Source organism: Schistocerca nitens, chromosome 11, assembly GCF_023898315.1.
Source record: "Schistocerca nitens isolate TAMUIC-IGC-003100 chromosome 11, iqSchNite1.1, whole genome shotgun sequence".
NCBI classification, from domain to species: Eukaryota; Metazoa; Arthropoda; class Insecta; order Orthoptera; family Acrididae; genus Schistocerca; species Schistocerca nitens.
The window spans coordinates 148489253-148514293 of record NC_064624.1 but is presented as its reverse complement, the minus strand read 5'-3'; the positions used below and the strand labels follow the sequence as shown (position 1 = coordinate 148514293).

Sequence of the window (25041 nt, the reverse complement as noted above, 5' to 3'; positions counted from 1 at the left end):
TTTGAATAAACTTTTGATAAACATATGTGAAATATATTGTTTTACATTACCTCGTGTTCCATTTCCTCGCTCATTGACACTCCAATTTCATCTTCAATTGTACTCCAGCTTGGTCTTGGCGTTTCTTGATCACTAAGACAGCCAAGCAGATCAAAATACCACAGCGTTGGCTGGTACACCTGATCTACTCCTACACCAGATCTTCTAGATTACTGCACTTTCGACAACTCTTTCCGGTAAACAGTTCGCAACGAATTTATTTATTTTTTTTATTACTGTTTCTCGGTTTGCCGAGGCGTCAACTGCCCACAATTTTACAATTAGAGAATTGTATGCTGCTGCCTTTTTGTCTGTCACTATATTCTTTACCTTTTATCTTCCACAAACATGGGTGGTTTCTATATAATTCAATGAATTCACTAATAAATTCGCGAGAACACTGACGAGTATCAGCCATTTTGATGCCTTTGCGCACAAATACGAACACTAAACTGAGAAAACAGCTGTTTCGCGCCAGATTTGCAGCGATCTCCTGTCCACACGCTCCAACTTGTCTGCGCAGATGTGGTTTGAACCCACAGATTTGAGAGGTTTCGCTCAAACCTGCAACTCCAACTTCCAGGTTTGCACACACCTCATGTTGGTGCAAATCTACTGTCTACACGCAACGATCTGTCTGCGCAGACATCACAGATCTTTGCATGTGTACGGGCCTAAAACCAAAAACCAAAGATGTATGTATTAGTTCGACCACATATTTAGGAAAGAAGTTGGTAGCAATTCGCGTTGTAGCAGACACTCTGGTTATTTCCTCGTCCCTCGTGTTTATTTGTTTTGGGTTGGCGATTTGAGTAGCAGAAGAGGAGTTTGTGTTTGCCGTTCGTTTTTCGCTGCCTGTATTTCTTCATTCATTGTGACTGGTAAGTCCTAATCGTTTTAGTCGCGCTATTAACTTTTTGTCAATGATGCGAAAAAGTGTTTCAGTGGTCTGCTTACAATACATTGTAGATTCGTTCGCCGCAAAAATATTGTGTGTTCATGAAACAGTATGCTTTCCCTTGGATCCACGTCGTGGTAACTGTAGATGTGATGTAAGCTTCAAGCTAACTATGCATTCCAATAGTAGACCTTGGTAAAAATTGTTAGTTCATGTGTGTTTTTTTTAATCGCAGTTATTGTATTGACCATTCTACCAAGTAAGAATATTTTCTCGCCATCGGTAACATTGTGATTGAGGACAGTTACTGTTGAACATATTTTGCAGCCAAATTGTTTCGAATAGCATGTGGTATTCAAATTAGTGTTCGGGAATGAGGTCGAATGTGTGAATACGGCGGTTTTTCGTTAAGATTAATAAGCGTAAAAGAGTGAAGTTAGCTGTAATGTGTTTGCTTAAGGCATTGCATTCATATATAGGTTTTAATGTTTTGATTTCTTAAACATGGGCAGTAGTTGCAAATTTTAGGTAATGGATCTCCCTGCATTTCTCGTAGTTTTAGTTGTACGTACATTATATGCATAAAAATAGTAGTTGGGGTCTTGTCCAGTATTTACTGTGAGTTTTCTGATTTTGCCACGTACGTTTTTTGAATAAGATGTGATAAATAGGCTATGCCCCAGAGTAGTCGGTTACCACTTGTCATCAATACACAAGACTGGTTTGATGCAAATCTCGATGATGCTCTCTCCAGTGAAAACTTTTCCATGTAACTACTGCAACCTATATCTTTCTGAATCTGTTTACTGTATTCATGCCTAGGTCTCCCTGTACGATTTGTATCCTCTGCACTTCCCTCCGATACTAAATTGGTGATCCCTTGATGCCTCAGAACGTATCCTATCAACCGCTCCATTGTAGTCATGTTGTGCCACAAATTCGTCTTCTCCCCGGTTCTATTCAGTAGTTCATCAGTTATGTGATCTACCCATCTAATCTTCAGCATTCTTCTATAGTGCCACATTTCGAAAGCTTCTATTCTCTTCTTGCTTAAACTGTTAATCGTCCGTTTCACTTCTATACACCGCTACAATCAATACAAAGACTTCCAGAAAAGACTTACTGACAGTTAACCTGTATTTGATGTTAAGAAATTTCTCTTCAGAAATGCTTTACTTGTCTACATTTTATATCCTCTCTGCTTCGACCATCATCAGCTATTTTGCTCCCCAAATAGCCAAAATCATTTACTACTTTGTGTCATTTCCTAATCTAATTCCCTCAGCATCACCCAGTTTGATTCACAATTCAATTATCCTCGCTTTGCTTTTCTTTTTGTTCATCTTATATTCTCCTTTCAAGACACTGTGCTTTCAGTTCAACCGTTCTTCCAGGTCCTTTGCTAACGGAATTAGTCATCAGCAGACCTCACAGTTTTTATTCCTTCTCCGTAGGTTTTAATTCATACTCGAAATTTTTCTTTTGTATCCTTTACTCCATGCTCAGTATGTACAGATATATCGGGAACAGGCTACCACTCCCCCCCCCCCCCCCCCCCACACACACACACACCCTGTCTCACTCCCTTTCATGACCTTAACTGGTATTACTGCCGTATGGTTACTGTACATGTTGAGTAGCCTTGTGCTCCCTGTTTGAAGCCTGCCACCTTCAGAATTTGATAATGTATTCCAGTCAACATTGTCAAAAGCTTCCTCTAAGTCTACAGATCCTAAAAATTTAGGTTTGTCTTTACTTAATCTATCTTCTAAACAAATTCGTAGGGGCAGTGTAGCCTTGTGTGTTCCAACATTTCTACAGAATCCAAACTGATCTACCCTGCAGTCGGTTTCCACCAGTTTTTCCATTCGTGTGTAAAGAATGTGCATTAGTATTTTGCAGCTGATATTTTGGTAATTTTCACACCTGTCAACACCTGCTTTCTTCGGGATTGGAATAATTCTATTCTTCAAGTCTGAGGGTATTTTGCCTGTCTTACATCTTGCACACCAGATGGTAGTTATGTTAGGGCTGGCTCTCCTAAGGCTATCAGTAGTTCTAATAGAATGTTGTAAACTCCTGGGTTCTTATTTCAGCTTAGATTTTTCAATGCTCTGTCAGATGCTTCATGCAGTACATCATCTCCCTTTTCACCTTCACCTATGTCCTCTACCATTTCCATAACATTACCCTCAAGTACATCTCCCTTGTATAGACCCTCTGTATACTCCTTCCACCTTTCTGCTTTTCTGTCTGTGCTTAGAACTGTGTTCCCATCTGAGCTCTTGATGTTCATACTTGATTCTCTTTTCCCCAAAGATCTCTAATTTTCCATTAGGCAGTATCTATCATGCCTCTAGCCATCCCTGCTTAGCCATTTTGCACTTCCTGCTGATCTCATTTTTGAGGCGTTTGTATTCAGTTTTGCCTGCTTCATTTACTGCATTTTTGAATTTTCTCCTTTCATCAAATAAATTCATTCTCTCTTCTGTAACCCAAGGATTTCTACTAGCCCTAGTAGTTGTAAGTACTTGATGCTCTGCTGCCTTCACTATTTCGTTTCTCAAATTTACCCATTCCTCTGCTGTATCTCTTTCCCCATTCTTGTCAATTGTTCCCTAATGCCCTCTCTGAAACACTCTATGGGTCAATGGAAGTGTCAGATTCCACCTGTCTGCTTTGACACGTGACATAAGGGTGTTGTGGTGTGTGACGTAAGTATGGCTCGGTGCTAGAGTTGGTTGTGGTTTTGATTTTACTTCTCGTAGTTGTAGGTGCTGATTTTTTTATATCAACAGTTATGGTTGACCTATATGGGTCACTTGAAATGACAGATTCCTATTTTTGTAATTGTAGGTGTTCGTGTTTTGGTATCGTCATTTGTGGTTGATGTATATTGGTCAAGGGAAACGTCAGATTCCAATTTTCATTGTTTTAGTTGTAGGTATTGATGTTTTGGTATCTTCGCCTGTATAGGTCAAGGGAAGTGTCTGATTCCTGCTCATTTTTGTTGTGGAATGTAGTAATTTTTTCTTTTTGTTTATCATTTTGTCTTTTGGGATCATGGTGTGTTCTTTTTACTGTTATATTTAGCTTGCCCTCACCCTAAAACCCCCAGTTTCCCGTGGTTGTCCCCTTAGTTTGATTGTACTTTTGGGGAAATGAAATTGTCTTATTTATGTTTTTTCGTGTTTGTTGCCGTGTGTATGTAGTGGCATCATAGGCGCCACATTGGAGACTCTTGGAATAGCTATTTCCGCCAGGTTCATGACGTAATGGGTCAAAGCAGATGGGTGGAATTGCTCTTCTATAATATCCCCTCTAAAACCTCTTGTTCTTTCAGTTAATCCAGGCCTCATCGCTGACCTTAAATTTCTGACTTTTTGAAGTTTCTTCAGTTTTTATGTACAAATAATAATTGTGGTCAGTCCTCATCTGCCCCTGGAAATGTCTTAAAATTTAAAACTTGGTTCCTAGATCTGTCTTACCATTATATAATCTATATGAAACCTTCCAGTGTCTCCAGGCCAGTTACAGCTACTAGTGCGAATATTTCATTGTGTGTGTGTGTGGGGGGGGGGGGGGGGGTTGCAGCAGTGGCAGTATCACACTATAGCTCACTTGCTGAGAGTTCTGCTGGTTATTAGCAGATTGTATTCTGGATCCTACACGTGCTGCAATGTATTGTAGTTTACTCACAACCAATAATGCTTTTATTATTGAGCTGTAGGTAATAAATGGGTTATCTTCTGTGGCATAGCATCATCATTGTAATTTGGAATAAATGAATGTTTTTAAAGATAGAGCTGGACATTGTGTAACATTTTTTGTCGTTTGTATTAAACTGCCTGTTCATTCCAATTCTTTCAGTACATATTTTCATTCTAAGGGCGTATGCGATTTTTAGGAAGATTGTTTTTCATTCTGAGCAATTTTTATTTTTTGGTTTTGTTTGTAGGTTTGGACTTTATGTATTCCTATCAATATGGAAGACTTAGGGTAGGGTGCGTCAACTGCAATATGGAATACGAATTTTACAGTTGAAGTTTTTTCACCTATGCTAGTATCTTATTCTTTAATTGACCTAAATAAACTGAAATGCGGGTTACACATTTTAGTGTTGGTTTTTTCACTGTCACTAGCACACTGATAATTTTCATCCAATACTAATAGTATCGAAGGTGGAAAAAAATTCATACCACTTACTTCAGCTTAGCTGTTTAGGTCAGTTGAAGTGTGGGATACAGATTTTATGTATATCGTGTTTTTTTTTTTTTTTTTTTTTTTTTTTTTTTTTTTTTTTTTTTTTTTTGCCTTCGCAGTTTTCAACTGCGGTACAGGATGCCAATGTTACTTACATAGATTTTTTGTCTTTACTAGCATTAGCAACCTGGGATACAGATTTTACATCTGTCGATATTTTCACTTCTGCTGGTACTAGTATCAGCTGAAGAATAGGTTGCTAGTAGTAGCAGAGGCGAAAAAAGCAACACCTGTAAAATTTTTATCCCGTACTCCATTTGACCTACATAGGATAATAGTGCTAGCAAAGGCAAAAAAGTTGCAATGCAACTAATTTGATACCGTACTGCAGTTTACCCTGTGAACATCAGCTCAAGTTCGGGATAAAACTCGTATGTCAACAGAGGTTAATGTTACTTGTCTTTTTTCTTTTTTGCACTAGTATCTCATTCTTCAATTGAGTTATGTGGGTCAACTGAAGACTAGGATACTATAAGTTCGTATGAGCAGTTGCCAGTGGGCTCGTGCGCATACGCAGAGCTGAATTAGAGTACGAGTAGTGCCTTTATCCCGCTTGTGGCTCCTTGGAGTGTGGCTGTTTGCCGTATGAGCAGCAGCAGCAAGTAGCCAGATGCTGGCGCACCGTTGCTGCCAGATTTGCGCATGTGCAGTGTGTTATAGTGGGGGGGGGGGGGGGCTCCTTTCCCACGTCAAACAGAAATCAAAACAGATTTCTGTGGCTGGGAGCCATCAAGTGAATTAATATACATTCTCATAACCATGAAAGACCAAATAAGTTAGTATTTTCAATTTTCTGATTTTATATTATTTCCACAATATTAGCAATCAACCATTAATGTTTCAAAGAAGCTATTTGTCTGTTTTATAGATAAATTTGCTTCTACTATCCCCCCCACCCCCACCCCCTTACCCCCGCCCGCCCGCCGCTGAGGCAGTTCGTTTCAAATAAACTGTTTCATTCCGCACTGTTGGCTACTTTCAACCTTGTTCAGTTTCAACTGGAAATTTTAATTTTCTGAGATGAATGACATTATACCATAATAAAGATCCAAACATGAGAATACAGTACTGGACCTCCAAGAAAATTGGCATCCCGAAAACCACATGAAAAGCTGAATATCAGGTACTTCAGAGTGCATCTGGACACAGAAACGTGTAATTAGACTGGAATGAAGCATTTTAATATGGTTTATGAAATTCCGATGTTGCTGGAGTAGTCTCGGAAGTCCTGTTCCTTTTATGACACTGTAAGATCTCTTAATGCTATGTACGTATGAACATGGTAAACATTGACTCGAAGCTGACTAATAAGGCAAATTTGGTCAGTAGTTTCGAACTAAATATTTTGTTTCAAATACAATGACAGCTGTAGCAGAATTGTACAAATCTGCCTTCTGTGAAAGGGTATTTGATCATGAGGCACTTGTCTAGTACTTCCTCTAGGCCTGAAGTTTTCTTAATTTGTGTTTATCTTAAATTTTTAGAAAGCCATTCTATGCTAAATTGTAGACTGGCAGCATATTGTGTTTTATTGTTTTAACTCCCCACATGGCTTCATATTTATTCCTACAGTAGAATATAAACTGCAAGTTGTACAGTTCCTTTGCCTCACAGACAACCGTGTTAATTTTTTTACGCATTTTGAAGTAGTCATGAAATTTATTGTCCATTATTGTGGTGTAAGCTACACAAACTTTTTTTTTCAGGAATTTTGTATTCAGTCATATTAGCTTTTTTCAGTGCTGTGTAGATGTAAACCTGTTGGAAGTGCTACATAACAATATTGCAGAGTACGAATTAAAAATGTCAGTCACCCTATAGACAGACAATATATATATGTGCTGATGTGTGGGTGTGTGTGTGTGTGTGTTTTATTGTCTCTATCAACATACCAACACCTTCGTTTAGTAAGTTACAGCATCTTTGGAGATTGTAACTTACCAAACGGAAGTGTTGATATGTGGATAGAGACAATAAACACACACACACACACAAATTTATTTGAAAGCTTTTGCAACCCAAGGTTGCTTCATCAGGAAAGAGGGCAGGAGAGGGAAAGACGAAAGGGTGTGGGTTTTAAGGGAGAGGGTAAGGAGTCATTCCAATCCCGGGAGCAGAAAGACTTACCTTAGGGGGAAAAAGGACAAGTATACGCTCGGGCACACGCACAAATATTCATCTGCACATATACAGACGCAGGCAGACATGTGTAAATGCAAAGAGGTTGGGCAGATGTCAGTTGAGGTGGAAGTACAGAGGCAAAGATGTTGTTGAATGCAGGTGAGGTACGAGGGGCGGCAACTTGAAATTAGCGGAGGCTTAGGCCTGGTGGGTAACCGGAAGAGAGAATATATTGAAGGGCAAGTTCTCATCTACGGAGTTCTGATAGGTTAGTGTCTGTGGGAAGTATCCAGATAATCCGGACGGTGTAACACTGTGCCAAGATGTGCTGGCCGTGCACCGAGGCATGTTTAGCCACAGGGTGATCCTCATTACCAACAAACACTGTCTGCCTGTGTCCATTCATGCGAATGGACAGTTTGTTGCTGGTCATTCCCACATAGAAGGCTTCACAGTGCAGGCATGTCAGTTGGTAAATCACGTGGGTGCTTTCACACGTGGCTCTGCCTTTGATCGTGTACACCTTCCAGGTTACAGGACTGGAGTAGGTGGTGGGAGGGTGCATGGGACAGGTTTTACACTGGGGGCGGTTACAAGGGTAGGAGCCAGAGGGTAGGGAAGGTGGTTTGGGGATTTCATAGGGATGAACCCAGAGGTTACGAAGGTTACATGGATGGCGGAAAGACACTCTTGGTGGAGTGGGGAGGATTTCATGAAGGATGGATCTATTAACTTCCCCAGAACAAGTGATGCACTCACTGGTCGGGTGTGTGGTTCTCTTGAACATATTAGTTGTTGCTTTTGTAATATTGGTATATGTAATGATACCTGACAAAAGTGAGTTACCTGTAACTTTAAAAATTTCATTCCATTCTGGGTTGTGTTAATAAAGATTGGCAGACATGGATGTTAAGTTTATTGCCAACTAGCTTGTGTATCAGGTGAGATAGAGAATTCTCCTCTCCAGTACCAGTTAGTGGCAGTGCTTTGTAGGCATCCCAAATCCCCTATATAGTTTGTTTCTGATGTGCTGTGTATGTTTGACAGGAATCAAATTATTCTACAGGGACTTGTCTAACATGTTATAAAACTGACGTGTATTAATTGTGCAGTTTATTTGTAACATAAATTGCATTATAAATGGAATTAACACGTATGTGTTCTGTATATCTTACCAAGATGGAAATCCTTCAGAGGTGGCAACAATAGTAAGAGCATATACCGAGGCAACAAGTCGTGGGATACCTCGTAATATTGTTTTGGACCTTTTGCCAAGCACAGTGCAGCAACTCAATATGGTATGGACTAAACAAGTTGTATTGAGCCGTGCTGCCTCTATTGCTCTCCATAATTGTGAAAATATTCCTCGTGCATCATTTTGTGCTCAAACTGACCTCCCTATTAGATCCCTTAAATGTTAGATGGGATTCACATTGGGCAGTCTGGGTGGCCACATCATTAACGCGAATTATCCGCAACGTTCTTCAAACAATTGGTAACAGTTGTGTCCCTGTAACATGGCACATTATCATTCATAAAAAAATCCATCACTGTTCAGGACCATTGTCCTTGACTGGCTGCAAATGGTCTTAAGGTAGCCGAAAATAACCTTTCCCGGTAAGTGATCAGTTCCGTGTAATGTAAACATAGCCCCCACCATTATTGAGCCATCACCAAGTTGCACAGTGCCTTATTGACAACTGTGGCTTCGTAGGCTCTGTGCTACACTAGAACTCCGCCGTCTGAAATTGGGATTCGTCTGACCTTGCCGTGGTTTTTCCAGTCATCGAGCGTCCAAACGATGCGATCACGAGGCTAGGACGGGCACTGGAAGCGATGTACTGTTAGCAGAGGCACTCGCATTGTAGTCTGCTTCCATAGTCCATTTCACCTCACTGTCCTAACAGATACATTCATTGTATTTCCCACATTGGCTTCTGTCGTTATTTCACACATTGTTGCTTGCATGTTACCACTGACAACCCTTTGCCAGTGCCGCAGCAGTGTTGCCCGTGGCAAGATGTAACGGTTGGAATTTGGTACTCTCGGCAGACTCGAGACATTGTGGATTTCGGAATAATGAACTGTGTAATGCTTTCCGAAATAGAATGTGCCGTACATCTACCTGCAACTACCATTCCGCACGGAAAGTTTAATTCCAGTCGTGCGGCCATAATCACTTCAGAAACCTTTTTCACCTGACTACAAATGACAGCTTTGCTCCCTTTATTCCCTGTGTACATGATACTACCACCATCAGTATATGTGTACATTGCTATACCGTGACTGTTGTCATCTCACTGTACAGTAATAAGACGAGCTAATCGTAGTGCTATTAATGCACTAAATATGGCAACTTCCTTTCACTTCATGCTTAATGCTATTCTCAGTACACCAACTAAATTCGAATGTATGAATTTTAACAGAGCTTCTTGACAGGTTTGTCCCCCTGTGGGTCCGGGGGTTAGGATAGCCCTGCGGTATTCCTGCCTGTCGTAATAGTCGACCAAAACAATCTCACACGTTTTGGGTCAGTTTTGATAAAAAAAATCATCCTCTGCCCAGTCACGGTCTTTACTCGCTTGTGACAAGTTGGGGATGTTTCAGTTACAATTGTTCCCCATAAGACCTTAAATATGATCCAGGTTATTATGTTCCACAGGGACCTTCTTTTGCAGTCTGATGACGAGCTGCACGCCAGTTTAGAGTGGTGAGATGTTAATTTCATCTGCCACGTTGATCGAGGTCCGAAGGATAATCGGGTTGCCACCGGTGCCTTCATCTCGGCCTTTGATGGTGATACATTGCCTGAGGAGGTCAATGTGATGGCCTACCACTGTGACGTCAAGCTCTATATCCCTCCCCTGATGCTGTGGTTTAAGGGCCGGAACTTCAGCCGTATGTCTTCATGCTGTACTTCCAGTGTCACATGTTGAGTTTTCGAACACCCATCACATCCCATCACTCCGTGTGCCCTGCCTCCCATCTGTGCCGACAGCAGAGAGCATCATTCACCTTCCTCACCAGGCTGCAGGATTTTACAGAAAGAACAGAAAATCACGTTATAGAAGACCCCGGACTGACTGACCGACACTGAGGCTAAGAGGAAATACGAACGACTCCATCTTGTGCGAATGACTCAGTCTTATGCCGCCCTTATGACAACAGTGGTAGCCCCGTCAAGTTCAGTGAATTCCAGTCGGCACCCAAAGCCGTAACACTACATCTGCCCCCTTGACCTGAGGGGCACGTCACTCTCTGTTGCTCCCGCGCCACCTACTTCAGGAACAACATCCCCCACCCATCGGGGACGTTCATCCCCACTTCTGAGCTGGAGAAGTGTCAAACTTCTTTGGCTCTTCTTGCTCACAGGGGAACCTCCCCATCGCACCCCCCTCAGATTTAGTTATAAGTTGGCACAGTGGATAGGCCTTGATAAACTGAACACAGATCAATTGAGAAAACAGGAAGAAGTTGCGTGGAACTGTGAAAAAATAAGCAAAATATACAAACTGAGTAGTCCATGGGCCACATAGGCAACATCATGGACAATTTGAGCTCAGGAGCGCCGTGGTCTCGTGGTAGCGTGAGCAGCTGCAGAACGAAAGGTCCTTGGTTCAAGTCTTCCCTCCAGTGAGAATTTTACTTTCTTCATTTTTACATCGTTATTATCTGTCCGTTCGTTCATTGACGTCTCTGTTCACTTTAATAAGTTTAGTGTTTGTGTCTTGCGACTGCACCGCAAAACCGTGCAATTAGTAGACGAAAGGACGTGCCTCTCCAATGGGAACCGAAAACATTTGATCGCAAGGTCATAGGTCAACCGATTCCTCCACAGGAAAACACGTCTGATATATTCTATACGACACTGGTGACGGCATGTGCGTCACATGACAGGAATATGTTGTCGACCCACCTAACTTGTACACTTGGCGAATGGGTAAAATGATTCTTCTACCTTGCCCGATTTAGGTTTTCTTGTGGATGTGATAATCACTCCCAAAAAAGTGATGAAAACACAATAGTTTGTCACATAAACTGAAAATTAAAAAAAATTAAACTTTTCACTCGATGGAGGATTTGAACCAAGGACCTCTTGTTCCGCAGCTGCTCACGTTACCACGAGACCACGGTGCTTCTGTGTTCTAAGAGTCCTTAATGTCGCCTATCTTCCCATGAACTACTCAGTTTGTATATTTTGCTTATTTTTTCACAGTTCCACACAACTTCTTCCTGTTTTCTCAATTGATCTGTATTCAGTTTTTCAAGGCCTATCCACTGTGCCAACTTATAACTAAATCTGAGGGGGGTGCGATGGGGAGGTTCCCTTGTCAGAAGTGGTCCCTTGGGTCCCTCTCTTCCCAGGATTCCACCGGTGAGAAGGATGATGCCCGCCAGTGGTGTAAGTGCCCACAAGCAGCTGGTTGTAGGGCTTCACGATCCTCCCCAGTCCCAGAGACTGAATCAGTGAAGCCCTCCCAGCCAGTGAAACCCGAGGAGCAGCGAGAAATGTCCAAGAAGACCTCTGAGATGAAGGAACTTACGGTGGGCCCACCCCACTGGAACGTACGAGCTCTGCCGAGATTCTGGCCTGTACTGAGGTCCTAGATCTCGCAGGACCCTTGGACACCGTGAAAGTCGATCGTACGGGTACTCGGTTGGTGGCAGCAGGTGATCCGGCGGTGTAACCTACCACCTCGATCTCTTCACGACTTTTTCCTCCGTGGACAATGTCGTCCTCCAGTTGAACTGCAGCAGTTTTTTCCACCACCTTGCTGAGGTCTGACTATTTCTCAGCCTTCACCCTTTCTTCTGCATTGCTCTCCAGGAAACGGGGTTTCCGGTGATGCGAACCCCCGCCCTCCGTGGCTATTTGGGTTATTATAAGAATCCGGCAGCTTACGAGAGGGTATCTGGTGGAGTCTGTGTCTACGTCCTTAACACTCTTTACAGCAATTGTCCCTCTTCAGACACCTTTAGAGGCTGTCGCTGTTCGGGTTTTGATGCCTTAGGCTGTTAACTGTCCGCAGTCTCTATCTTCCGCATGGTGATGACCCGCTGCATGTATTGGCCGCGCTGGTAGCCCAGTTGCCACCACCTTTTCTGTTATTGGGGGGGACTTAAACCCCCCTTAACCCTTTGTGGGGTGGATTGGTGGCAACAGGCAGAGGCACTGTCACTGAGAAAGTGTTGGCACAGCTCGACCTTTCTCTATTAAATAATGATGCCTCCACACATTTCAGTGTGGCACACGGCATGTACTCGGCCATCGACCTTTGTCTACAGCCCCAGCCTTCTACCGTTTGTCCATTGGAGTGTGCATGACGACTTGTGCCGTAGTGACCACTTTCCGATCTTTCTGTCACTGCCCCAGCACCACTCACCTCGGCGCCGCCCCAGATGGGCTTTGAATAAGGCTGACTGGGACTCGTTCACCTGCATTGCCACTCTTGAGCCTCTTTCTCGTGGTGCCACTGATGTGGTGGTTCCCACGATCACCACCGGCATCGTTTCTGCCACGGAATCTGCAATTCCCTGTTCTTACTCTCGGGATCATTCTGAACGACGCTCATCAACGTCTGGCTGCAGTGTTTTCACTGCCGAGCTGGTCACCGTGTCTCGTGCCCTAGAGTATATCCGCTCCTGCTCAGGTGAGTCCTTCGTTATCTGTAGTAACTCGCTGAGCGGTTTACGAGCTATCGACCAGTGTTTCCCTCGCTCTCGTCTGGTGACGGCTCTCCAGGAGTCCGTCCACTCTCCCGCCCATTGCGGCCGCTCCGTGGTTTCGGTGTGGACCCCAAATCGTGTCGGCATCCCGGGTAATGAACACTGGCCAAACAGGCTGTCGGTGCACCAGCTTTGGAGATCGGCCTTTCGGAGTGTGATCTCCATTCAGTTTTGCGGCAGAAGGTTCTCGGTACCTGGGCTGATGAATGGCGCACCCTGCCTTCACTCGGCAAACTTCGGATTGTCGAGCCGACTACCGGTGTGTGGCGCTCTTCCTCCGGGTCTCTCGCAAGGACTGTTGTGCTCTGCCGGCTGCGCATTGGCTACACCTGGATGACGCACGGTTATTTATTGTGCCGCGAGGACCCACCTCTGTCACTACGGTTCAGCATTGACAGTGGTCGATATTTTGTTGGACTGTCCACATATAACTGTGCTCCGGCAGACATTTGCACTGCCTGATGTGCTCCCTGCGCTTCTAATGAATGATGCTGTCATGGCAGGCTTAGTTTTGAGTTTTATTTGTGCAGGGGGTTTTTGTCACTCAAAGGGTCTCTCTCTTTTGTTGTTTCTCACCTTTGGCTTATGCTTTTAGATTGGGCTTTTTAGTGTGTCTCTTGGTGGTTGGCTTTTCCCTTAAGTTGCTGGAAAAGAAACTTTTGAACGAAGTTCGAAGTGGTCTTGAATTTATGTTTGGTAGTATTAACGGTGTTTTTGACATTCAGAATTGTCATAGTCGAAAATCCTTATCATTTACATTACTAAGTATGATTCTGTTCCTATTTCCAATTGTAATGACTCGGCTTTATCATTTAATGTTTGTTTGCGTAGGTGGGCCGAACGTACTAATGTAATAGATTACACTGACCCATTTTTAGTAAATAATTGGTCCCGTATTCGATTTATTGAGAAATACTTTGAATCATTCCAGGCTAATCGTTTGGTCATTAGGTGCCTGACGGAGTGTCATTTGAAGTACAATGGCTGGGCGGGCCGCGTTGTACGGTGGTATAATAAGGCCTTTCGGTCCACGGAGGTACGGAAAAAGCAGTTATATCTTTATGGTGATACAAATATAGGTAAGTCTACATTAATTGAGAGAATACTGTCAAGGAAGATACAAATATGACTTTTGAGGTTTTATATATTGAGGCTCTAGTAGTTATACCACAAAGGCCTATAATGTCCGTGGTTGGCCAATTACTGTAAAACACTGTGTGTTTTTAATTCCTCTTTTCTGGTCTTTGTCTATGTTTTCTTGTTCTGTCATCCCTTGTCATCTCTGTTGCTTGTTTTTGTTCCTTGTGGGTGTTTCATGATTGTGGAAAAAGGGACCGATGGCCTTTGTAGTCTGGTCCCTTCAACCACCACAAACCAACCATCTTGACAGGTTTGCGTTGTCTCCAGTTCATTGTAGATCTCACATATCTGTTACTGTGACAAAGATTTTGTTAACTCCCAAACAACTTTGGGGGGGGGGGGTGTCGTCGTTTCTGATTAAATCCTTGACATATGGACTCTAGTTTAATGTAACATTTAGTTTGCATGTCTAACCATTGTGAATAGATGTCACAATACATAGTGCACACAGTCAGCTGCACTTATCTTGTGAGGTAGTGTATTGTTCCCTGTGGAGAATCCTGCATGAATGCCAGACGCACACAGCTAAGTTTCTGTTTGATGAATGGGTGTGTTGTATCCCAGGCTATTTTCTCAAAATCTTTTTGTAAAATATGTATAGCTGGGTGTCAGTGCAGGATATTAAGTCCTGTCAGTTATGCCATGAGTCATTAATAACACAGATAGCTTAAGGTTATTTCTAGGAACCTCCACAACATTTTAAATATGCTATGAACACCATTAGAGCCAACACAGTTACAACTCTCTATTTACCTAATGTAATTTTGAGACTACATGTCGGTAGTACGTGCCTTGCGTCAAAAGTAAAACTAATGCATCTGCATTTGCCAGTTTATTATTGGTACCAATGCTTGCTACTATGTTGAAGTAATTGTTAGTTTGCTGGTCTGTGATGGAATTTTCACTGCTGTCGGCAGAGCTTTTATCTCGGCCAGATTGTTGTATCACTGATTTTGTTTCTTGTTTAAGAATGATCTGCACTGCTCGTGCCTAAAGCCTGGAGTATTATAGATATTGGGTATAATGTAAACATTTTGCTTTTTTAAAGTAAGGCTGGAGGATTTTTTACATTTGTGGTGGCAGTGGACTTTACTCAATACTACAGCTTGTTCTCTAGCTCGGATATCACTGAGACATGTGCAACCTGCTTTCTGTCTTTAATTGTATTTATTTATACGTGCTGAAGGTAAAGTGGTGAAATTGAAGTGTTTGTTTAAACAAACTTCACTTGCCATTATCGAGTTGTGTTAAATTACTGTATCAGAAACTGGGCAGCTTTTAATGTGTCGTTTTTACCTCCCAATTTCAGGTGCTAAGCATGGCCAATAACAGAGGCAGTTTGGTTCACGCGATGTCAGAGCTCCTGACGTCGGGCACGGGTGCCGACGTTACGCTGTGTGTCCGAGGTGGTGAAATAGAGGCGCACAGCTTAATACTCGCTGCCAGGAGCCCGGTCTTCGCAGCTATGTTACTGCGGCACGACACGGAGGAAGCTGCCAGTGGCCGCGTCCAGATACCGGACGTAGAGGCCGCCACTATGCGGCAGCTCGTCCGCTACGTGTACACGGACGAGGTCCCGGAGGGGAAAGAATTTGCGGCAGAGCTGCTGGCGGCTGCCGACAAATACGACCTCCCTCTGCTGAAGGAGGCTTGCGAGGACCGGTTGCTGCAGGATTTGTCTGTAGAGAATGTGGCGGAGTGTGCGGTGCTGGCCTGGCAGCACTGTTGCTCGCGCCTGCTCGGTGCCGCCGTCGAGGTGATATCCCGGGACCCTCCGGAGGCCCGCAAGACGGAGGGCTGGCGAGAGGGAGTGGCCTGCTGCCCGCGACTGATGACGCAAATCTCGCAGTTGGTTGAAGCGAAAATCTGGTTAGTTAAACTTCTAATTTCGTTTGTCTTTGTAAGTAGCACCTACAAAGTAGTGAGCCTTCTCTCGAACGCTTCCCAGAGGAACGGTTGGAGGTTTGTATTTCACTAGTGTAAATCTCGCATATTCCACATGATCCGCACTCGGGACTATCAGTATGCGTATTCTGTAAGGAGACACTCCGTAAGCATTTTTGTGCTTTGAAGATATAATGGAACCTTCACATCCTTTTGCTGTATTTTTGAAGGCAGTGTTGCAGTTTACAATCAGTTGCGGTGAAAATTTAGTGCAGATTTGGGACATAAATGTATACTTGCCTAGTTAATGAGACCCAAAAAACTTAGCAGAATTTTACTTCCTTATACAGAGTAATATTCTTAATCTGACTGCTGTGGGTGCTAAGTATATTTTGCATGTGCACTGTTCTCCATTTTCGTTTTAACTGAATGTAGTGATTTAAAACGTTACAGTTGTCATAGAAAACCTTGTATACAAATTCAGTATGCTGTGCTGGAATTAAATTTTGGGTGACATTAGCTCAGATGAGCAGTTGTCTAAAAGGTTTACGGGGCTGGATATTTCAATATAAAAAAAATACTTCCATATAAGATAGGCTTCAGAATAACATGTTCCCATCTACCACAGTTGCTGCTGTATACAATCCACTTACTTGATATGTTGCTGGGAGAAGTGCGTGCTGTGGGTGAATACACCAAATAGTTCTTCCTGCTCATCTTTTGCTTACTTTTTGCTGTGCTTCTTGCTTAAATCTCTCAAAAGCTGCTCTAATACCAAACAATTTTCAAGAAACAGCGGGAAAGTTTCACGATCCTGTCTAATACCGTCGGATGTCGCTAGTCATCGGGCAGCAGTACTTGCAGAATTAGAGGTGGCGGCAGCCAACAATATTGATATTCATTTCTTTCTTCTGGGCTTTTATTTAACAAATGTCTTCTTTTGTTATGATGAACATTTGTTTTGAAGGGAAAAAATGTTATACCAATAATCATTGTGGTATATTTGGAGACATCTATAGTTGACCTAATAGATCACAATGGAATGAATATTTATCTGTAAATCATGTAGTCAGGTATAACGTGAGTGTGATATGCTCAAGTGTATTGAGAGAAAAATAACTGTCACAACTATTTCTTTAGTCTTGATAGTAACTTCCCACAGGTGTATTTTTTTTATCTAAGATTAAACATCTGTCACAGCAACGAGTGTTCGGTGAAAGGGTAGTGTGAAGGGCTGGACCGATAAGCAGTACGAGGACACGCTGCCGTAATCGGTAGCGTTAATGTAACTTGTCAGATGGCTGGATTTCTTGTGTGGTATCTGACAGGCTAGTAAAATTTATTGACAGTTTCTCAAAAAAGGCTGAGCAGCACTTTGTACCAGAGCAGTAGTTGTCAGATCTGTGTATCTGTCTGGTTTCTGCTTCCTGTGTCGGGTCTAATTTGCTACACCACCCTCTGACGCCCCCCCTGCGGGTTCGGGGGTAAGAATAGGCCCGCGGTATTCCTGCCTGTCGTAAGAGGCGACTAAAAGGAGTCTCAAATGTTTCGGCCTTATGTGATGGTCCCCTCTCGGGTTTGACCTCCATCTTTCTAAATTATTCCGAAGAGCGAGCCAATTGGGGAAGGGCGCCTTACTTGGTGCCTTGTGTCCATGTTGTGTTCAGAACTTTCGCCATCTTCTTCGTCGTTGCATTGCAGTCCTGCCCGCTCTCCATCGCTTGGGCACGGATACGCTCCTGCGTACACTTTCTGCCAAACACTGTGCAGGGCCATTTTCTGCATTGACGGCGACCATGGACCACATGTCACCTAACATCCAGCACGGTAGCCAGTCCGTTGTGGTGGGGCCGCCATGTACCCTCTTGGTTGTAGCCCCCTGACAACACAGGGATCGCTCTACTGATGCCTGCGCCGTTAACTCCCCACGTATGCCAAGGAGTAGATGCCTATCTCCTTGGGGCATCGGGACTCCCGGCAATGGCCATCCTGCCAGGTGGCCTTTGCTGTGGCTGGGTGGCGCCCGTGGGGAGGGCCCTTGGTCGGAGTAGGTGGCATCAGGGTGGATGACACGCAATGAAGCGTGGCACATCTTCTCTTGCTGGTGGCCAGCCACCAGCAGTCTCTAAGCGTTCTAGGGCCCATTTCAAAGGTAACGTTTATGACCCCAAATCGTTCCCCTCCCTCGCCACACCATGGGAGGAACGACAGGCATTAAATGCAAGTGAGCTATATTCGCCCAGATATCTTGTCTGTACCAGAGCTGATGGGGAATCTTTTATGTCCGTGAAGCCTCAGTTCTTTGTCGAGCATTTAGAGGACAAGTTTGGGGAGGTGGAGGGCTTGTCAAAGATGCGGTCCGGATCGGTGTTGATAAAAACGGCGTCCTCCGCCCAGTCCCGGGCCTTGCTCACTTGTACTAAGCTGGGGGATGTCTCCGTCACTATCACGCCCCATAAAAGTCTGAACATGGTCAAGGGCATTATCTTCCACAGGGATCTCCTTTCACAGTCCGATGACGAGCTGCGCGCCAACGTGGAGCGCCGAGGTGTCCATTTCGTCCGGCGCGTCCACCGGGGTCCGAGGGATCGTCAAGTTGCCACCGGTGCCTTCATCTTGGCCTTCGAGGGTGACACGTTACCTGAGAAGGTCAAGGTGATGGTGTACCGTTGTGATGTCAGGCCTTATATCCCTCCCCCGATGCGGTGCTTCAAGTGTCGGAAGTTCGGCCACATGTCTTCACGCTGTGCTTCCGACCTCGTCTGTCGCGATTGCGGTCGACCATCCCATCCTGATCATCCCTGTGCCCCACCTCCAATCTGTGTGAACTGTGGTGCGCACCATCCGCCTTGCTCGCCAGACTGTCCGATTCTGCAGAAGGAGCGGAAGATCATGGATATAAAGACTCTCGACCGCCTGCCGTACACTGAGGCGAAGCGGAAATATGACCGGCTTCACCCAGTGCACATGACGGCTTCTTATGCCGCAACTGTCACTCCTACAATTCCATCTGCTCCAGTCAGCTCTCAGAGTCGAAGTGCCACACCTGCCCCCTTGATGGTGGGGGGCACTAAACCTCCTGTTGCTCCTGCTCCATCTACTTCAGGAGCAACACCCCCCCAACCATCGGGGACGTCAGTCCCCCCTTCCCAGCCGGAGAAGCGTAAGACTTTTCGGCTACTCTCGTCAGGAAGGGGTCCCTTGGGGACCTCCCTTCACACGTTCCGACCGGTTCCAAAGCCGACAGCCACAAGTGGCTCAAACAACCGCCGGTCCCTGGTCGTCGGGACACACGGTCGTCGTCTGTCCCAGAGACTGACCCAGTGACGCCCTCGCAGCCTGAACCACCAAAGGCTCAGCGCGAGAAGCAGAAGAAGAAGAAACTCCCCAAGGCTACCGACATTGCGGTGGCGCCCATTCCACCGCTTCCTACAAGCTCTGCGTCTGAGGATGAGGTGGAGATTCTGGCGTCCGCTGAGGACATGGATCTCGCCAGTCCCTCGGACGCACTGGCTGGCTGTTCTCCAGGTGGTGACTCAGTAGCAGCAGGGGCCTCGGAGGCGTAATCTGCCTCCCCAGTCCCTCACGCCTTTCCCATCCATGGCTAATACCATCCTCCAGTGGAACTGCAGCGGTTTCTTCCACCATCTAGCTGAGCTCCGCCAACTTATCAGCCTTCATCCTTTCCTTTGCATTGCTCTGCAGGAAACTTGGTTTCCAGCACTGCGAACCCCCGCCCTCCGTGGCTATCGGGGTTATTTTAAGAACCGGGCAGCTTATGAAAGGGTGTCTGGTGGCGTCTGCATATATGTCCTTAACTCTCTACACAGCGAGTTTGTACCTCTACAAACGGCTTTAGAGGCTGTCGCTGTTCGGGTGTGGACGCCACAGGCTGTTACCGTCTGCAGTTTTTACCTTCCACCGGATGGTGCTGTCGCACAGCATGTCCTGGCTGCTCTGATAGCACAACTGCCGCCACCTTTCTTGTTGCTGGGCGATTTCAATGCCCACAACCCTCTATGGGGTGGGGCTGTCTCCGATGACCGCGGTCGTGCCGTGGAGCATTTGTTGGCTCAGCTCGACCTTAGCCTCCTGAACACCGGTGCTCCCACACATTTCAGTGTGGCCCACGGCTCGTTCTCGGCCATCGATCTCTCTCTTTGCAGCCCCGGCCTTGTCCCATCTCTCCACTGGAGAGTGCATCCTGACCTGTGTGGTAGTGACCATTTTCCCATCTATTTGTCACTGCCCCAGTGTCATTCATCTGGGCGCCTGCCCCGCTGGGCTCTCCACAGGGCTGACTGGCCGAGTTTCACTTCCGCGGCAACCGTTCAGTCTCCCCCGCAGGGTGACATTGACGATGTGGTCCGTGACTTAACTACGTCCATCATTTCGGCGGCCGAGGCTGCCATCCCCCGCTCTTCTGGACTCCCTCGGAGGAAGGCTGTACCCTGGTGGTCGCCGGAGATTGCTGAAGCTATTCGCGACCGTCGGCGGGCCCTCCAGCGTCATCGGCGGCACCCGTCTGTCGAAACCCTCATTGCCTTTAAGAGGCTCCGTGCCTTGGCCCGTCGTCTTATTACACGGCGTAAGCAGGAGTGCTGGGAGCGGTATGTTTCATCCTTGGGCTCTCGTGTCTCCCCCTCGCTCGTGTGGTCCCGGATACGGCGGATTTATGGACACCAGACCCCTATGGGTGTCGCTGGGATCTCCTTGGACGGCGCTGTCTGCACGGACGCTGCCGCCATTGCTGAACACCTTGCTGCGCACTTCGCTCAGAGCTCTGCGACTGCAACTTATCCCCCTGCCTTTCGCTCTCTCAAGGAGCGTGCCGAGCGGACGCCGTTATCATTCCGCACGCGTCGTTCTGAAACATACAATGCTCCCTTCAGCGAGAGGGAATTCCTCGCTGCCCTCGCCGATTGCCCTGATACAGCACCAGGACCGGACTGCATCCACGCGCAGATGCTGAAGCATCTCTCCAGGGACTGCCAGAGACACATTCTCGCGGTATTTAACCGCATTTGGAGCGAAGGCGTGTTCCCGTCGCAATGGCGAGAGGGTCTTATTGTCCCCATCTTGAAGCCCGGTGCGGACCCACTGGCGGTGGACAGCTATCGTCCCATTACCCTCACCAACGTTTTGTGCAAATTGCTCGAACGTATGGTGGGGCGGCGTTTGTGTTGGGTCCTTGAGTCACGCGGTCTTCTCGCTCCATCCCAGGGTGGCTTCCGTCGGGGCCAGTCTGCAGCGGACAATTTGGTGCGGCTGGAATCTGCAATCCGTACGGCCTTTGCCCGACGTCAGCATCTCGTTGCTGTATTTTTCGATCTGTGGAAGGCGTATGACACCACCTGGAGGCATCATATCCTTGCTACGTTGCATGAGTGGGGTCTTCGTGGTCGGCTCCCGGCTTTTCTTCAAACCTTTCTATTGCACCGCTCTTTCCGGGTGCAAGTCGGTGCCGCCTCTAGTTCATCTTATACACAGGAAAATGGGGTCCCGCAGGGCTCGGTGTTGAGCGTGTCCTTATTTCTGGTGGCAATTAATGGTCTGGCTGCAGCCGTGGGGTCGTCGGTGTCTCCTTCTTTGTATGCCGACGACTTCTGCATCTCATTTAGCTCCACGACTACGGGAGTCGCCGAACGCAGGCTGCAAGTAGCCGTTCGCAAGGCAGCATCATGGGCTCTGACTCATGGTTTTCAGTTCTCTGCAGCCAAGACTCGAGTTATGCACTTCTGCAGGCGTCGGACGGTCCACCCTCATCCTCGACGGGCACCTGCTTGAAGTGGTGGACACTTGCCGCTTCTTGGGACTCGTGTTTGATGCCCGGCTCACATGGGTTCCTCATATTACTCAGCTGAAGCAAAAATGCTGGCGGCACCTCAACGCCCTCCGCTGCCTCAGCCACACGTCTTGGGGTGCGGATCGCTGCACGCTGCTGCGATTGTACAGAGCCCTTGTGCAATCTCGGCTTGATTATGGGAGCCTGGCCTATGGGTCTGCATCACCCTCAGTGTTGAAGTTGTTAGACCCCATCCACCACTGTGGGGTCCGGCTTGCAACTGGTGCTTTTCGTACCAGCCCCGTGGATAGTCTACTGGTGGAGGCCGGGGTTCCCCCGCTGCGGATTCGCCGCCATCGACTGCTCGCCGACTATGCTGTCCACGTGCATTGCTCGCCGGACCATCCCAATCGTCGCCTGCTTTTCCCTGCCATGGTCCTCCATCTGCCCGAACGGCGACCTAGGTCTGGGCTTTCCGTCGCTGTCCGCGTTCAGTCCCTGCTGTCGGAATTGGGTTCATTCCCTCCTCCGCCTCCCTTCCGGGTCCGTGCACCTACGCCTCCCTGGTGTTTGTCCCGGCCGTCCGTCCGTCTGGACTTGGCACGGGGACCAAAGGACTCGGTTCCGCCTGTGGCCCTCCGTCGCCAATTTCTTGCGCTCCTCGCCTCCTTTTCGGAATGCGAGACTGTCTACACCGATGGTTCCCTGGTTGATGGTCGCACTGCCTACGCTTTTGCTCACGCTGCACATGTTGAACAGCGCTCCTTGCCGGCTGGCTGCAGTATTTTTACTGCAGAGCTGGTGGCCATATTGCGCGCTCTTGAGCATATGCGTTCCTGCTCAGGTACGTCCATTGTCATCTGCAGTGACTCCCTGAGCAGCCTCCAGGCCATCGACCGCTGCTATCCCTCATGTCCTCTGGTGTCCTCTATTCGGGAGTCTGTTTCCACCATTACCCGCTCTGGACGTTCGGTGGTCTTTGTTTGGACGCCGGGTCACGTTGGCATCCCAGGGAACGAACGTGTCGACAGGTTGGCCAAAGGGGCGATCGACGCCCCAGTTTTGGAGATCGGCCTTACGGCTCGCGACCAGCAGCTGGTGTTGCGCCGTAAGGTTCTTGGGATGTGGGCTGCTGAGTGGCGTGGCATGACTGCCCCGAATAAACTGCGGGCTGTCAAGGAGACGACCGATGTGTGGCGTTCCTCCCTGCGGGCTTCTCGCAGGGACTCGGTCGTCCTGTGTCGGCTGCGCATCGGCCATACCTACCTGACGCACGGCCATCTTTTGCGTCAGGAGGATCCCCCCCTGTGTCAGTGTGGGTCCCGGCAGACGGTTGCCCACATTTTATTGGAGTGTCCCCGACTGCGCACCCTCCGGCGGACTTTTAATCTCCCGGGCACTTTGCCTTTGATTTTATGCGACGATGCCTCAATGGCTGACAATGTTTTAAATTTTATCCGTGGTAGTCCTTTTTATGGTTCTATTTAGGGAGGTCCTGCACCTTTCCCATTCTGTGTCTTTTGTCCTCGTGTCTCTCCGAATTTGTTGCTGTTTTGGTGTTTAGTCTGCTGGTTGACTCTTTCCCTTTTTTGTCTCGCGGTCAGTCAACCAGTTTCCGGCCATCTTCTTTTCTTCTGTTTATTTCTGTCTGGTGTTTGTCTGTCCTCTTCTTGTCTGTAGTGTTAGTTGCTGCATTTGTGTTCTTTTAGTGCCTGGGGGGAGTCTCGTTCCCCTTGGGGTTTTACCTACTTCGTGCCTGTCTCGCCTGTTTTTGGAATGGGGGACTGATGACCTTAGCTGTTTAGTCCCCCTTAAACATCCCAACAACCAACCAACCAACCCTCTGACGTTTCTTAGAGTTCTAAAAATGTCAAGTAATTCTGTGTAACCTCAAAATCTCCTTCCCCATCCTGGAACAAACTTACAAACCTTAATACACATTTCTCACTGATCGTGTGGGCTTATAGCATTCAATTGGTGTAGTTAATAATTTTGCGACTATCTACTGTGACAGTAAATTTCTGTGGAAAATAATCTCTCTGTTTTCCAGTGCCGCAAAGGAGGACGCCTTGAAGAAGCGGCTGCACGAAGCCGCAGAACGTGGAAATGTGGCCCAACTCGAAGACATCCTGGCACAGGGAGTGGACATAAATTGCCAGTGTGAAAACGGCTACACGGCACTTCACAAGGCGGCGAAGGGCGGCGACGTCTGGGCCGTAAACTGGCTGTTGGAGGCGGGTGCCGATGTCAGTGCCCGGAACAACTGGCAGCAGACGCCCCTCCACGTAGCAGCGGGATACGGCAGACAGGGTGTCGCGCTGGCCTTGCTGTTTTACGGGGCAGACAAAGACGCGTGGGATGGCAGCGGGCAGACGGCTCTGCAGGTTGCTGCCGCGTGTGGTGAAGCGGCCGTGGTCAACCTGTTCTTGCGGCTGGGAGCGGACCGATCTGCTGCCGGATACGGTAGGACGCCTCTACAACTTGCCCAGGCGTACAACAGGAGGGCAGTCGTCGATATTCTGAGTGGGATTCGTCTGGTGTAAGGTGGACCTTTCGTACGATTTTCAGATAAAGCAAATAAACTTCTGGTTTACTGTGAAACGTGTCATTGAATTATTCAAATATTTACCTGCTCTTCCTTTCCACTTCTCTCTTCTCCGCATAGTGGTCTTCCTTCCGCAGGTGAGACCTCCTAAACTCCTACCGTCAACTACCGTGAGATTCCCAAACGGTAGTGTTTTACACTTAGTCTACTGGCAGTAGATCAAATGTTTGACTGGCACAGGAGAGCGGAGTTCTATTGAAACTGCTCCAGAGCAGCAATGATTAAAATTTGATCTTGACTATGTTCCAAATACACATCATTTTCAGTGAGCTTCCGATGTGGTATTCTTGTAAACCAGTTTCAAGAATCTTACACCACATGCTCTTCCCAGAAGCATCCAGTACTTCTGTTAACACAGCCTGAAATTTGTGTGTGCGTTTTCTTGTTGGCACAGACATCCCTATTCTTCGGTGGTCTAAGGAAAACATATTTAACAATCTGTGTAAGGTTCAAAACGAGTTGATCAGAATGAATGTGAAGTCATTGGACAATATTGTGTGTAATTGTTCATATTTGTGACTATAATGACTATTAATCCAATGGTTGGTGAGAATATAGGCACCCATACTTCCGCCAACA

The 25041-nt window shown here is 46.6% G+C and overlaps 1 protein-coding gene across 2 annotated transcripts; it reads left to right on the top strand.

The window, feature by feature from the left end:
- Positions 1 to 802: 802 nt before the first annotated feature.
- Positions 803 to 24458, top strand: LOC126213126 (uncharacterized). 2 transcript variants are annotated; one of them, XM_049940734.1, is made up of 4 exons: positions 803 to 920; positions 13980 to 14127; positions 15498 to 16057; positions 23908 to 24458. In XM_049940734.1, the coding sequence occupies exons 3-4, from the start codon at positions 15507 to 15509 to the stop codon at positions 24398 to 24400; spliced, it is 1044 nt and encodes a 347-aa protein (XP_049796691.1). In that variant the 5' UTR covers positions 803 to 920; positions 13980 to 14127; positions 15498 to 15506; the 3' UTR covers positions 24401 to 24458. The 2 variants fall into 2 exon arrangements, with proteins under 2 accessions (XP_049796691.1, XP_049796690.1); XM_049940733.1 differs by lacking the exon at positions 13980 to 14127 and having other exon boundaries at positions 807 to 920.
- The last annotated feature ends 583 nt before the right edge of the window (positions 24459 to 25041 follow it).